The sequence below is a fragment of the Brachypodium distachyon genome, chromosome 1 (assembly GCF_000005505.3).
Source record: "Brachypodium distachyon strain Bd21 chromosome 1, Brachypodium_distachyon_v3.0, whole genome shotgun sequence".
Classification (NCBI taxonomy): domain Eukaryota; kingdom Viridiplantae; phylum Streptophyta; class Magnoliopsida; order Poales; family Poaceae; genus Brachypodium; species Brachypodium distachyon.
In genome coordinates this window covers 15593007-15606622 of record NC_016131.3, presented here as the reverse complement: position 1 = coordinate 15606622, position 13616 = coordinate 15593007, and the positions used below count along the sequence as shown (strand labels likewise).

The 13616-nt window shown below is 45.7% G+C and overlaps 3 protein-coding genes across 6 annotated transcripts; 1 reads left to right on the top strand and 2 right to left on the bottom strand.

The window, feature by feature from the left end:
* Positions 1 to 84: 84 nt before the first annotated feature.
* On the bottom strand, positions 85 to 2690 carry LOC100836505. 2 transcript variants are annotated; one of them, XM_003559832.4, is made up of 4 exons: positions 2435 to 2690; positions 1883 to 2241; positions 1012 to 1795; positions 85 to 364 (listed from the first exon to the last, which is right to left on the bottom strand). In XM_003559832.4, exons 1-4 carry the CDS (start codon positions 2439 to 2441, stop codon positions 342 to 344), a joined length of 1173 nt encoding a protein of 390 aa, XP_003559880.2. In that variant the 5' UTR covers positions 2442 to 2690; the 3' UTR covers positions 85 to 341. The 2 variants fall into 2 exon arrangements, with proteins under 2 accessions (XP_003559880.2, XP_014757326.2); XM_014901840.2 differs by lacking the exon at positions 2435 to 2690 and adding an exon at positions 2337 to 2408.
* Positions 2691 to 2945: 255 nt separating this feature from the next.
* Positions 2946 to 7426, bottom strand: LOC100835811 (E3 ubiquitin-protein ligase SP1). Of its 2 annotated transcripts, XM_003562505.4 has the most exons (11): positions 7286 to 7426; positions 7139 to 7191; positions 6293 to 6417; positions 6106 to 6201; positions 5185 to 5322; positions 5044 to 5109; positions 4827 to 4939; positions 4644 to 4754; positions 4164 to 4207; positions 3979 to 4084; positions 2946 to 3513 (listed from the first exon to the last, which is right to left on the bottom strand). In XM_003562505.4, exons 1-11 carry the CDS (start codon positions 7360 to 7362, stop codon positions 3411 to 3413), a joined length of 1032 nt encoding a protein of 343 aa, XP_003562553.1. In that variant the 5' UTR covers positions 7363 to 7426; the 3' UTR covers positions 2946 to 3410. The 2 variants fall into 2 exon arrangements, with proteins under 2 accessions (XP_003562553.1, XP_024311844.1); XM_024456076.1 differs by lacking the exons at positions 7139 to 7191; positions 7286 to 7426 and adding an exon at positions 7100 to 7124.
* Positions 7427 to 7478: 52 nt separating this feature from the next.
* On the top strand, positions 7479 to 11492 carry LOC100835502 (DEAD-box ATP-dependent RNA helicase 57). Of its 2 annotated transcripts, XM_003562504.4 has the most exons (12): positions 7479 to 7673; positions 7769 to 8061; positions 8150 to 8286; positions 8572 to 8663; positions 8791 to 8887; positions 8980 to 9060; positions 9136 to 9368; positions 9861 to 10055; positions 10134 to 10224; positions 10523 to 10645; positions 10772 to 10922; positions 11022 to 11492. In XM_003562504.4, the coding sequence occupies exons 1-12, from the start codon at positions 7507 to 7509 to the stop codon at positions 11222 to 11224; spliced, it is 1863 nt and encodes a 620-aa protein (XP_003562552.3). In that variant the 5' UTR covers positions 7479 to 7506; the 3' UTR covers positions 11225 to 11492. The 2 variants fall into 2 exon arrangements, with proteins under 2 accessions (XP_003562552.3, XP_024311835.1); XM_024456067.1 differs by lacking the exon at positions 7479 to 7673 and having other exon boundaries at positions 7743 to 8061.
* The last annotated feature ends 2124 nt before the right edge of the window (positions 11493 to 13616 follow it).

The window sequence follows — 13616 nt, the reverse complement described above, 5'->3', positions numbered from 1 at the left end:
AGTATGTCAGGATAAAACTTTATTCTTGTTTAAAATTATTTCATAACCATCTGTGGCTAGGCATGCATGATAAATGGTCTAGAGTTCTTGAAGGCTTTTGGTTCGTACGGCAACTGATAGATTGACCATTACTTTGTTCTAGAATTCTGATACTGATAAAAGCATCGTCCAGTCACAGAATAACCGTTGCAAAAACAACGGAAGGTCAAGACGCACATACGAGCGCCAGAGAACTAACTAAACCATTTACAAATGTACAGCTACAAATTGGCAGTGCGGCAACTAGACTGGATTTAGTACTTGCAGAGCTTCACGGCTCACATACTGCTTCAAGGTTCAAGCTAAAACTGGAGGGATTGCCCAGCTGAAAAAATGGGATGAAACATGAATCAGCTTCAGCGGAGAAGGAGAAATATTTCAGACCATATTTGATTCTATGAAAGGTTAAACAACCAAATAACATATGTGAGTCTTGACTTTCAAACAGAAGATATGGGCCATTTAAGCAGCCCTTCTAGACAGGCATGCCGATCATCGAAATGATCTTTTAAACCCCTGCAAGCGAGCAGCAGGGCTATTTCTGCTTAAGCTCAAGCAAGACAAGTGGATACTGGTGTCAAAAAAAGAGAGAAGTGGATACTGCTGTAAAAAAAGACAAGCAGATAGTTCTTGCTGTGACATACAAAGCACTCCAGATGTTGGTCACAGTAGATGTTGCACAGTTGTACGCATGAGATGACAGAGGTTGATAAATTAATTATCCTTGAATACTACAAGTGATTACCATAAACTACTAGAAAAGTCATCATCTCATACAGCATATAATTTGAGTGCAAAATCAGCAAATGTTAATATATGAGTATAGGACACGGTTCCTACTTAATATGTTAAATGAACATTCAGAACCATGATGCCTATCTTACAATGAAGCAAGATGGCGTCCCTACAGGATTTGAGGATTATGTTAAGTGAGATGCCTTCCCTGCAGGATTTGAGGACTATGTAACATACCGTTGAGCATCTGGAGTATGTACCCCCTCTTATAGATTTCAGGGAGTGCTAAAAACATTTCCATCTGGTTTGGTTCCTTTGCAAAAACGCTTGCCGCATTGACCACTTCGCCTCCAGTAAACCCAAGCTTTTGCATTTCCGCAATAGCTCTTACTTTGGGATCCCGCTGGGGCTCCTCAGGTGTCAACGTCTGCTGCATATCAGTATCACACTCCATCACTGCTGCAATGGTGCTGCCATTCTGAGTGGCGCTCTGAAAATGATCATGAGCGTCCTTGAACCGCTCCATGGCTGCTGCGGCTGTGCTGACATTTTGTGCAGCTCTCTGAAAGCGACCATGTGCATCCTTAAAACCCTCCATTGCTGCGGCCATTGCGCTAGAATGCTGAACAACATTCTGAAAGTGACCGTGCACATCCTTGAACAGATCCATTGCTTCTGCCATCATACTGACATGCTGAGTGACACTGTGATACTGACCACGTATATCCTTAAACATGTCGAGAGGCGGGCAATTTGATTCGATCCTCTTCCTTTTCCCACCATAGTTACATTTCTTCTGCCTTTTACACCTTGATGTCGTGTCCAAGGAGCGACCAGATGGCCCAGTGGAAATCCTATCCTCATCTCCAGCTCCACTTGTATTTCCATTCTCCATGTCGGCACTTGCTGCTTCGGACACTTCGGCCCCTTCTCTGGCAGTTCTATCCTTGCCATATATTGCATCAAATGTATCAAAATGTGGAAATGGAATACCATACATACCCCTGGCTCTAGGATTCTCCTGCAGAGATATATAAAAAACTTCAACAACACAAAGACATATCATGATGAAAGATACAGCAGCCAAAAACCCCTAAGAATGGCTTACCTTGCAATATTCATCATATCGTTCCTTCTCACATTGGATCATGTTTCTCGTCCCATCCCAGGAGAAGCCCGGCGACGCGAGCATATCTTTGATCGAGTAGAACTTGCGCTTCAACACTTTCAACCGAGAATCGACATGGGGGCTGGCTTTGATGCCGCGGCCGGGCAGCCTCTGCGCGAGGAGGCTCTCGATCCCCTGAGAGTAGCAGTTCTTGAACCCTCCTCCTTCCACCTTGAACCTAGGATCAAGAGACACCTCGCACAGGGCTTTCACGAGCTCCTCGTCCTCATCCCCTGTCCACTTCCTCTTGTTCCTGCCTCTGCCGCGCACAATCTTGGAGCTCTCACTCTGATCCATGCCTGAAACAAAACAATGTGAAGCAGAACAAGATAGGTTCAGTTCAAGTTACACACAATGACACAATTATGAGTCGGCGGAGGCACCGTGGGGGCACCTAGGGCACGTGCCCGGGCTCCACGGTGCCTCCTACCCGGAGCTCCTGCAAGATTCCATGGCAGATCAGCCACTCAGGAGCGGGCGGATCCTCCTTACCTGTCATGGATGTATATATCACGAGCGGTGGCGGCTTGCCGGGAGACGGCGGCGGGGAGTCGGCGGGGATGAGAGGATTGGGAATGGGAATCCAGTGAAGAGGATGGGGGATTACCAGACTAGGGTTTGAGGCAGATTTTTAGTGGGCGTGTGATTCCCGATTCCCGAGCCTCATCCCGTGCTCGATTCCACTTGTTGTGTGAGAGGTATGGGTTTTGGACTGGGATTCCCCTGGTCCGTGAGTCTTGTCCAAGGCAATGGTAATTAGAATCCTACCTAACGCAAATGGCTGTAGTTAACATTATCACTCTTTTGAAGTTCCAGAAAAAAAAATGTAGTAGATCTAATTTAAGGTAAATAATCTCGAATGGAAGAAGAGAATGTCAAAAAATCTTGTCTACTACTGTAGTTTAGTTTATAGCCTTGCTTTGCCTTTGTATAGCGTGGTAAAAAGAAATTCGTAGTCATAACTTTGGCAAGAATTAGCGAACACAACAGTGGATCGGCAAGCTTACGGAAATACTGACATGTTAAATTATTACGATCACACAAAATAAGTGAGCACACAAGAGCCGTCAAACTGGCGTCACATACACAAGATAAAAGTATCCTTTAGAGTGTGAAACTAATTGGCAATACTTTGGGTATAATCCATGGGAGCACCGCCAGCAATTAACACCCGTGTCAACAGGCAGTGTCAACTGTACACACGATTGTAAAGTACACGACGTGAAACAATATGGCGCTTTTACACAAGAACATTCTGCACATGATTGTAAACCATGGAGGTTCCATTCCTTGGTGACTTGGTGTTCTGTCAGTGAAGCAAAAACTGCCTGAACAAGCTTCAGCTCAGTGTCGCACTTGAGATATTGACAGGCTGACAGTCAAGGCGACCCGCACTTTGACCAATCCAGTGGTGGTTTCGGAAGATGCGGTTCAACATGGTGTTATGAAGCGACAGATTTTGCATCTATCAGTGACGGAATGTTCTGACAGCTTGGTCGATTCTTCTCCGGCAGAGTGGGCAGTTTGTTACATGAGAAGAGCAGTTCATACAGCAACACATGTGGCCACACCTGCATAATGTTTGATTTACTGACTTGTTTATGGATTTTTAGGGTGAAAATATAACGAGAACAGAATTAGCAGCTGGGAAAGATGTTTAACGACAAGCCTTAGCGGAGACAATTCAAAAGACAGAAAATCATCTTCATACTAAGCAGAGCTATTAATGACGAGGTCAGGGCTAACTAATCCACAGTTCAAAACATTTGATCAGATTCCAACAAAAATTGCAATGCATAACTTAGAATAATGTTTACTAAGTTTTTAAACATTTAGAAATATTCCAGTGGTAGGAAAGCTAAAAAGTGTCAAACAGAAAAGATGAATTCCTCGAAATGAAACAATAAATAATAAAAAATGTTTACTAAGTCAATGTAGGACTATGCAAAATGAAAATGCACAAAACAACAACTTCGCCCGTGACATATAAAATTATGGAATAAAATCAAATATGAAGTATTGAATAAGGTACTTACGGCACAAAAACTGCATTATACTCCTGTTCAAGGCATATGACACATATTTCCAAGACCAATTGATCTTTTTTACTGTTAGGATCTCCGTTCGATGTACCATCGGCCCCTTCACATAATAATAAAGGATATCACAAGACATGAACTGGCACTGACAATACAACCTAATAAATCTATAAGAGAATCACCTTCAGCTTCCCTAGCCTGCCTTTGAGCTGCAGCAGCACGAACCCTGTATCGATAAAATGAATACATGGTATCAATGTTTTAACCCCAGATAAACAAAATAGTCTGCGCTCGCTACAATATCTTAGCATCCAGTCCACTGCATGATTGTTAGCTCATGTGGTGTTCAACAAACACATAAATACTCCAATAAGTTAAAACATTTTGCATACAATGTCTTTAGTACATTTCTTTGAATTTTATGTGACCTTTTAAAAAATATTAACTGCGGGTGGCTCATGTAATTTTTGCAATTGAAAAGCATAGGGAAATTAAAATACTACTCAGTGACTCAGGAGTCAGGACAGAGAAGGGACACCATTCTAACTATGTCTAACAAAGATGAATGAACCTCTTGAACAAATGAGCACAGAAAGAACAAAAAACTTCCTAAGAACCTGTCCACTTTGTTCTAAATAAAACAAACTGGTGGTAGTGCATGCCTCTTGTTTAATTCATGCTGACGCTTTTTTTGTAGAAAATGTTGCAGTGCACGCTTGGCAAGAAGAAAAACACCAAAAGCTGCAAAGCCCATAGAAGCAAGCTGGTATAACCTGTAATAAAAAGACACCATTAGCATCAAAACGCCTCCACAAGAAGATAATGTTTTAACAGCATATCCATACTTGGCCCATTTCCCGAGATTCAAGATAAGTTGATCGATGCTTTTTGGAGATGCATAAAATGGTCCTTTGTGTGGTCGCTGAATTCGAATAGTTCCAACATCATCTTTGATGGCCTGGTCACACATCATACGAATCCAGAACAGAAGAGACGGAAGATATTAGCCACGCCAACAAAATAAAAAATGCCTTGCAACCCAATTAAAGCTACGAATACTACCTCACCAACAACAGTCAATGAAGTTCCAGTTGGAAGAACCCTTTCAGTTCGCTTTACTCCCAGCATCTACAAAGATGATTGCTAAATTATGAATAGCAATCTAATAAGCATTGGGATTGGTGAAAATGGAACCAGACAAACCTTTAGTCCTTGCAAATAATCTAGAGTTCCACGTACAAGTGTTCGCCCTGACTCCTCAAACACCTCGCTGGCGATAGTTAAAACTAACCCAGCAGCAGCACGAGCACCAACAACATAGACTCGCCCAGTACCATCATCCTATCGATGAATTAGACGTTAGAGAAGTATTTTACTTGCAAAGTGTGGCAAAACGACAAGACATTAATTATCATGCTGAAAAAATAAATAGTAAAACTAGAACTACAATTTCCCTTGTTTTATACTCCAGTTATGTTTAGAACCCTACCTTATGCATAAGCCTATTTTCTTGCTAGGATATGCATAGGCTTATTGTTTTTATTGAATGAACAATGCCTAAGCTAAGGGCTTAGCGTGTAGAGTGGGTGCTGGGGAATCTCTCTCCAAAAGACCAAAACAATACTGACACTTGCTATAACCCTAGCATGTCCCACCACATATAGGTGCTCACTGACACCTATTTTACAGTTTAGTTTTAAACCAGCTTAGCTTCGCACCATTTCTAATGGACTTTGCAAACATGCCAACAACGCTTAGTATCGATCATCCTTACATTCTCTCACTCTACCTTAGCAGCTAAGGGTGCAAATGCTCTTGTTTGGCATAAATCTGGTCCACAAGGAGGGGATGGTGGAGAACTGGAGGTAGTGCAGATGGACCATGAGAAGTGAGTATATCCACATAAAAAGCTAAGTCCACAAGCACAATCATAAGAAGGGTAATCCAGAATCCAGACACAAACTGCATATAACCCAATCTCTGCACAAACAGGCTTATAGATAACTCAAAGTTTTGACATAAAATAAAACAATAGTGACACTAAAGCAAAAGTGTATTGTGTGTATTGATGACAGAGAACGAAAAATGAAGAGGGGGGAGGGGGGAGACTACAGCACAATTTACCAGGTACCATGGAACCTCTTTGCTAACAGAAAGCATCACGGCTGAATCTTGAATCCAGGATCCAGCATCATTGTGCTTCAGGAAGTGTTGCTCTGCCTACAAAGAATAAAACGTTAAGCGCAATGCTAGAATTACTAACAACAAACCCATCTAAAACTAAAAAGATAACAATGTAATCAGTAGCTACCATTTCCTCGACTATTACACCTCTCATACCACTTTGTTGACAGATAAGTGGTGTATCTGAACTGACCCGCCCAGAAACTGCCACTACAAGTGGCAGGACTTTACTTGCAGTGTCCAAGATAGCAGCTGTTGAAGACAGAGAAGTCATGTATTTAACCAAGCATATCAAATGATGATTTCTACAAGAAGTACAAATGTAAAGCATGCCAACATAAAAGTTCCAACTCTTGACTCTACAAGCATATTAGCCATCTAAGGTATCAATAGCGGCATCCAGACATGCCATGGCATACAGGAACCAAGCCGTTTATTTTCTTGCAATGTACCCGTACCCCTCTCAACAACACTTGGAGCCCACCTTCCAATAAACTACTCCCTCCGACCCATATTACTTGTCTCAAATTTGCCCAAATATGAATGTATCTATGTTTAAAAAGAGTCTAGATACATGTTACATTTTGACAAGTAATATGGGTCGGAGGGAGTATCATGTTTTCCTCAATATCCAAACCCCAGCAAAATTGTTACAGATCACAACCAAATGACGGCACGTGTGATCAACCTGAACGTGAGCACGAGATATTGCATGGGTTCCTGCCGTAGTTGGTTAGTATCAGACTCCGCTTCTAAAATGGTGAGTGAAGCTAACTTGGTACAGAAAGACCGACAGACATCACCGCAAAGCTAACTAACTAAGCATGTCGGAGTGAGTGGCCAAACAGTTACCAGTTTACTAGCAAATAGCACAAACCTAATCATTGAAAACATTACTCTAAGCCAAACATCTCCCTAAAAGCAGATAACCTACCATACAGCATTAGCAACTAACCAAACCTAGCTCACCCACCCAAATCCTTCAGGCTGCCAGTCCTCGTCACCGATCGCAGCACCTCCGCATCCCTGAAGACGAAGAAGCACCACCGATCAGCACCACATAAATCCGCCCCCACTCAAAATCCCCAGACAGAAAGCAACTGACAAAACAAAATCGCACCTCCCGCTGCTCCTCCCGAGGAGGTACAACGCCGCGGCGCTGAGGCAGCACCCGACTCCGCCCCACGGGACCATCATCACGCTAAGGAACGGCTGGAGGCTGGGTCCTTGTCGCCGGTGTGCTCGACTGGAGGAGCTCGAGGACGGCGGTGACTAGAGGCCGGAGGCAGGCGCTCGACTGCAAAGGCCGACCCGGCGACTGGAGGCCCGGAGTTCTCAGCGATGGCCGAGGGAGGGAGACAACGGGCGGGGGGAGAGAACTCCGGGGAGGGCGCCGGGGAGACGGCGTGGCCGGAGGGTAACCCTAGCCGAGCGTTTGCCCGAGGAGGAAGAATGGGGGAGAAACAAACGGTTCGGGTCCGGACGGTGGTGTACCCGCGTCTTGTCAGGTGGTGGGCCCTCACGTGTCAGCCTGTCAGGTCTCGCGAGCTATTGGCTTACATGTGGGCCATGGTCAACTCAGATACTAGCCCCGTCGATGCAGGTGGGACCGTCCTAGGGTTTTAGAGGAAAAAGGAAGCGGAGGAAGACGTTCTCGGCGGCGGCGAATCCAACCAACCATGGAGAAGGGGAAGCTCTCGTCGGCGCTCTTCGCCGGCACCCACTTCGACCGCAAGCGCTTCTCGGGAGACTTCGCCCGCTTCCGGAAAGGCGTGCCGCCTGTCCCCGCTCTCGAGGCCACGCCGCCGGCCCCGGAGAAGAAGCGGAAGCGAAAGAGCAAGACCAACGCTAAGAGCAAGAAGAAGAAGCGCGCCGATGGTGCCGCCTCCGCGTCCGGCAAGATTTCACTCCCTTGCTGTTTTGCTTCAGTAGGCTGATTCTTGTAGTGGCTGATGGTTTGATTCCACCGGGGTTTGTTCCGCAGAGGTCGTGGAGGGGTTCAGTGTGTTCAAGGGAGTGGAGGCGAAGGATGCTGCTGAGGATTCCGAGGAGGTGGAGGTGGGGAAGGACGTGGACGAGGAATTTTTGAGGCGGCGGAAGGAAGCCGAGAGAGAAATCGAGGTAATGGTGTTCTTTAGTGCACTGTTTTAATCTTTTTTTTGTAGTTTCGTAAGCGTGTTGGCACATTAGGTTGAGCTTACTTCGTGATCATGATTCTGTATTTTGCAAAAGAAACTTGTATATCTTTAAATATCTGACGAGCAAAGTAATTTTTAACAATTACTCCATCGCCACCTTGATTGGATTCGAAAATAGTGGTTGAGTTTGACTTCTGAATTGTTATATACTTATATTTGCAACTATAACTCTGTATTCTTGGTTTTAATCTTCCGGGTTGATTTCCAGAGAGCTGCCATTCTCCGGAAGAGATTTGACATCCACATTTCGGGACTGAATGTTCCAGCACCACTTGAGAGCTTTGAAGAACTGGTTTCAAGGTTAGCATTCTTAGTCATTATAGAGTCCAGATCTTACTTGTAGGTGTACATGCTGCACTATGTCAACATAAGGTCATTATGTAATCGTTTAAGGTTGTTAAGCTAAACCTTTTTCTTTGTGTACTAGGTATGGTTGTGATTCATATCTGGTTGGGAATTTGTCAAAACTTGGGTATCAAGAACCTACACCTATCCAAAGGCAGGCCATTTCCATTCTTCTTTCAGTGAGTGACTTTTACCCTGTTTTGCATTATAGTCCTCTTGGCACGGAAACACATAGCTGTTTATGGTAATTATCTTGCATTGATTGCTTCAGGGTAGGGAATGCTTTGCTTGTGCACCTACAGGCTCTGGCAAGACACTGGCTTTCTTGCTCCCGATGCTTATGAAAATCAAGGTATTTATCTTCATGGTATTGTGTTATGCTCTTTAGATTGGTTGGACGTGATTTAGGATGTGTGTGTTCTAATAGCCAGGGTCTAAAGGAGGTGTTAAAGCAGTTATTCTTTGCCCAACGAGGGAATTGGCAGCACAAACTACGAGAGAGTGCAAGAAGTTGGCAAAGGGAAGGAAGTTCTCTGTCAAACTAATGACAAAAGATCTATCACAGGATGGAAATTTCAAGGATATGCACTGCGACATTGTTGTATCCACCCCACTACGTTTGGACCATGCTGTAAAGAAAAGAGACCTTGACTTAAGTAGGTCTGTGATCATGCTATGAAAGGTTCCCTTTAGTTCTTCGGCACATTGGTTCCATATAATTAATGTTTTAATAGCCACTGTTCATATATTCTGATATTTTTTTATGTCTCAACATAATTGTCAACATGGGTTCCAATTATTAACATTTTTATCCTAAAACCAAATGTTGCATGGTTGTGCAGTTTTTACTTAAATTATAAAACGACAAATTATACTGGACTACAAATTGTCTTCACTTGTTTTTCAGAAAAACAACGCCTGTTAACTGTTTTAATTTATCAATAAAAACTGTAGAGCCTCTGTTTCATTCATTCCTACTCAATTTGTGCAAGTGTTGAAACATAAGATTAACTCAACTACCTTATGGTCTGTTTCATGTCATCTTAGTCATCTGTGTTCCATGTGTTTTGCAGTGAATTCCATTTTGCTTAAACATTTTCTTTCTGCAATATACACCATAATTCCACAATAACACATAACTGCCTCATGCAGGGTGGAGTACCTTGTCTTGGATGAATCCGATAAGCTTTTTGAGCTTGGATTTGTCGAAGTGATTGATTCAATTGTCAAAGCATGCTCGAGCCCTTCAATAATTCGATCTTTGTTCAGTGCCACATTGCCTGAAACAATTGAGGCTCTTGCACGTACAATAATGCATGATGCTGTAAGGGTCATTGTGGGAAGAAAGTGAGTATCTCATCTTCTTGTGAACAAGCACACCTGTTTTGCTGGTGTTATTTTTATAATGAATTGTTCAACTTGCAGAAATTCAGCCTCCTCACTGATTAAGCAAAAGTTGATTTTTGCTGGAACTGAGAGGGGGAAGTTGATGGCTCTTCGCCAAAGCTTTGCAGAGGTAAATCATTGTCCTTCACTGGCAGTTTCTCCTGTTTTCCATATAACATGTCTTGCATTGTTTTTGAACTGGTTTCTGCTGATCATGGCTAACCAGCTAACCAGTCTAATGCATCAATTCCCAACTCAGGCATGCAGATATACAAATAGCAAAACTAAGCCTATTTGTCTGTCTGTAGCCTTAAACTAACTTCTTGCAGATTATTTGAAGACTTTGAACTACACATCTGTTATTAAAAGGAGTTTCTGTGTGCTTTGAAATTTATAACGTGTTGTTGATCGACCTTCTTCAATTGTAGTCCCTGAATCCTCCAGTACTAATCTTTGTTCAAAGCAAAGAGAGAGCAAAAGAGCTCTACAAGGAACTGGCGTTTGATGACATTAGAGTTGATGTAATCCATGGAGATCTTACTGAAGAGCAGGTATTACTTTTGGATAATATATTGGAGTACGTATTATTACTAATTCTCAGTGAATATCCGTGCTATTTTGGTTTTCATTGGTGTAATATTGTGGACAGCAGGCTCACTCATATTTTCTTACTGTAGCGTCAAGATGCTGTTGACAACTTGCGAGCTGGAAAGAGCTGGGTGCTAATAGCAACAGAGGTCCTTGCGCGGGGCATGGATTTCAAAGGTGTCAACTGTGTAATCAACTACGATTTTCCGGAATCGGCTTCTGCCTATATTCACAGAATAGGTAAGGAAGATGTCCACATTTCACTGACTCCAGGCATCTCCCCTGCCTGTGCACACTTTCTGCATAAGAATCTAAATCTCCTGTCTTGTTAATATACAGGGCGGTCTGGGAGAGCAGGCAGATCTGGAGAGGCCATCACATTCTTCACGGAGGAGGACAAGCCGTTCCTGCGCAACATCGCTAACGTCGTGGTATCTTCAGGCTGCGAGGTTCCGTCCTGGATGGTGGCGTTGCCGAAGCTCAAGAGCAGGAAGCACAGGGTGGATAGGGAACCCATCTCGGTCCTAAGCGACGAAGATTGAGAGAGTGCTTTTGTAGCCGTAGCACATTTTTGTAGATGGCACTTTGGCTTCAGTTTTCCCTGATGGAATGCCTGGTGTGTGTATCATTCAGCTTGTATTCCACTAAAACCTGAGATGGGCATATGCATATGAGCATAAGTGCTTTCTCCATTTGCAACAGTTTCAGTGAATTAGTTGACAAAGTAGGCTGCTTCTGAAGTCTCGTCGGTACAAACTGTATCAGATTTTTGAGTTATTTCAGATTTGGATGTCACGTAAAACTGCCAAAGCCAGCTTCATCCTTGTACGTAGTAATTTTGCTTCATTGCTTGCCAGTGGTCTCCGTAACTCCGTTGCATCTTCTCCGAGCAAGGATTCTCGACCTTGCGATGCTCCTCCGCTACTTCTTCCCCGGCTCCGGGCTCCCGGAGAACAGGAAGGCGGGCTCGCCTGAGTCGGCTCTCAATCTTGTCAACCTTCGCTAAACGGGTCACAGATAAAGCACGGCCTGGCCCGGCCCATTTTAAACATCTATACATATGTCCTCTACACTCCTCTGCTTTGCTTCCGGTGGGTTCCAAGCCTGAACTTCAATCCCTCCGGTGGTGATAGAGCCTTGGTTTTTCCTGGAATTCTTCGCCCGTCGTGATTGTGGTTTGGTTGTTTCTGCAATAATCAATTCATCGCTTCGGTGGTGATCGAGGCTGGTTGGATTATTCGTGGACCTAAATAATGGACACGTCGATGTGAGTCTTTTCCTCTTCATATGTGACTCCCTGACTCCCTGTTCATGTTCTGTTTTTTTTTTTAATATACACCTGAGGTTTGAGAGGGAACACATGGAATATTTGTTTTTGGATCGTAGTGTGCTCTGAAACAAAGTGTATGGTTAATACATAGCAGAAACAAGCAAAGTTTGTGAAGAACACATAATGCAGTGTAGTGTTCTAGCTAGATAGGTACAACTGTAGTCGCTTCATATGCTGTAACTATTTTTTGAGAACCATATAACTGATGGGTAAAACCCTAGCGCCCCGCGAGTCGCTCGACCCACGGGGCGATACCCCGCCGCCACCTCCAACCTCACTTTCTCCGCCTCTCTCTCCCTGCCGCCGGGCCTTCCAGCCGCTGCCCTCCCATCCGGTCGTCCTCTTCCCACCCCTCTCTCTCTCGCGCGGCATGCGGCGGCAGTTCCGGCGACAAGGGCCAGGCGCGCGGCGGAGATCCGGCTCGCGGTGGCCCGATGCGGCGGGTCACGTGCGGCGGCAGGTTCCGGCGACAAGGGCCGGGCGTGCGGCGGTGCCTCGCGTCGTCGAGCGGCGACCCATTGCGGCGAGGGCAGGCGCGCTGTTGTCGATTCCGGCCCACGGCCCAGGCGCGCGGTGCTGCTGCTGGTGGTGCGCCGGTGGGGCCTTCTTCTGCTGCGGCCGGCGATTCAGTCCTGGAGTGCCGCCCCTGCTGGTGCTGCGTTGTCGGTTGGACAGCGCGCCCAACGTGACGCTCTCTCCGACGGGTCGGCGGCACTGTTATACCGCTGCCGTCGTTGCGATGTGGATGCTGGTATGTTGCTGCTGATTGCTGGGCGGCAGGCCGCGCTTGGGAGGGTGTGTTTGGAGGTTGCGGGCTGTTCGGGAGATGGCCCAGGAGGCGTGCTTGTGCGTGTTGACCAGCTTGGCTGGCCACACGTGGTTGGCCGGTGCCCGGAGGGAGGCGGGTGTTGGTTTGTGGCCTGATGTGGTCGCCGACGCTGCGTGGCAAGTTGTGTGACGCGCACCTTTGCGCCCATCTGGCGGTACCTCGTGGTTTGGCTCTAGCTTGGGGTGTCGTCGTGTGCACTGTCTTCTAACTGCAGATCTAGGCGTCTTCGCCGCGGGCATGGGTTAATCTGTGCACAGGCCGTTTGGGCCACAATACCAACACCTTGGCCGGTGCGTGCACCAAGTTGTGCGGCGTGTGGTGGCCTCTGAAGGCGGGACGGTGGGTCATCCAAGGTTCTTGCACTAGTGCGGTTGTCGGCGTTGCTTAGACTTGGCTGCTGTTCCTTTGCGGGTTGCCGTGGTTACATTTGTTTTGCTCGTGGCGCTCCGGGCGAAAGCCTTGCCTGATCTCTATCGGTGCCGAAGATGGCGACGCTCTCGGGCGTCGTTGGTGGCGTCGTCGAGGAGCCCCAGCTAACCTCCATGCCCTGTGGACTGTGGTCCAATCCTTCGGGTGAAAACCCAGATTTGGCTTGCCAGATCGGACGACGGCGACGTTGTTGACGTCGCTCCCTTGTTGGAGGCGTTGTTCTTGGAGGATAACCCTTGGTTGGAGTATGTTCCTGTGGCATCTGCCTTGGCTCTAGCGAGTAGGTCTTGGGCACACTGGCATCGTGTAAGTGCGTCATTTTGGACGGCAAGGATAGTGGTTAGCG

Excerpts from the sequence above, each read along its gene's own strand:
- LOC100836505 (XM_003559832.4), bottom strand. Across the intron at positions 1,796-1,882 it reads GATATGATGAATATTGCAAG|GAGAATCCTAGAGCCAGGGG; the intron begins GTAAGCCATTCT and ends ATATCTCTGCAG. Across the intron at positions 365-1,011 it reads CATACTCCAGATGCTCAACG|CTGGGCAATCCCTCCAGTTT; the intron begins GTATGTTACATA and ends CCATTTTTTCAG.
- LOC100835811 (XM_003562505.4), bottom strand. The coding sequence starts at position 7,362 with ATGATGGTCCCGTGGGGCGGAGTCGGGTGCTGCCTCAGCGCCGCGGCG. Across the intron at positions 4,940-5,043 it reads CATTGACTGTTGTTGGTGAG|GCCATCAAAGATGATGTTGG; the intron begins GTAGTATTCGTA and ends ATGTGTGACCAG. Across the intron at positions 3,514-3,978 it reads TATAATGCAGTTTTTGTGCC|GTGTGGCCACATGTGTTGCT; the intron begins GTAAGTACCTTA and ends AACATTATGCAG.
- LOC100835502 (XM_003562504.4), top strand. The coding sequence starts at position 7,507 with ATGGCCGAGGGAGGGAGACAACGGGCGGGGGGAGAGAACTCCGGGGAG. Across the intron at positions 8,062-8,149 it reads TGGTGCCGCCTCCGCGTCCG|AGGTCGTGGAGGGGTTCAGT; the intron begins GCAAGATTTCAC and ends TTTGTTCCGCAG. Across the intron at positions 8,888-8,979 it reads CCATTTCCATTCTTCTTTCA|GGTAGGGAATGCTTTGCTTG; the intron begins GTGAGTGACTTT and ends TGATTGCTTCAG.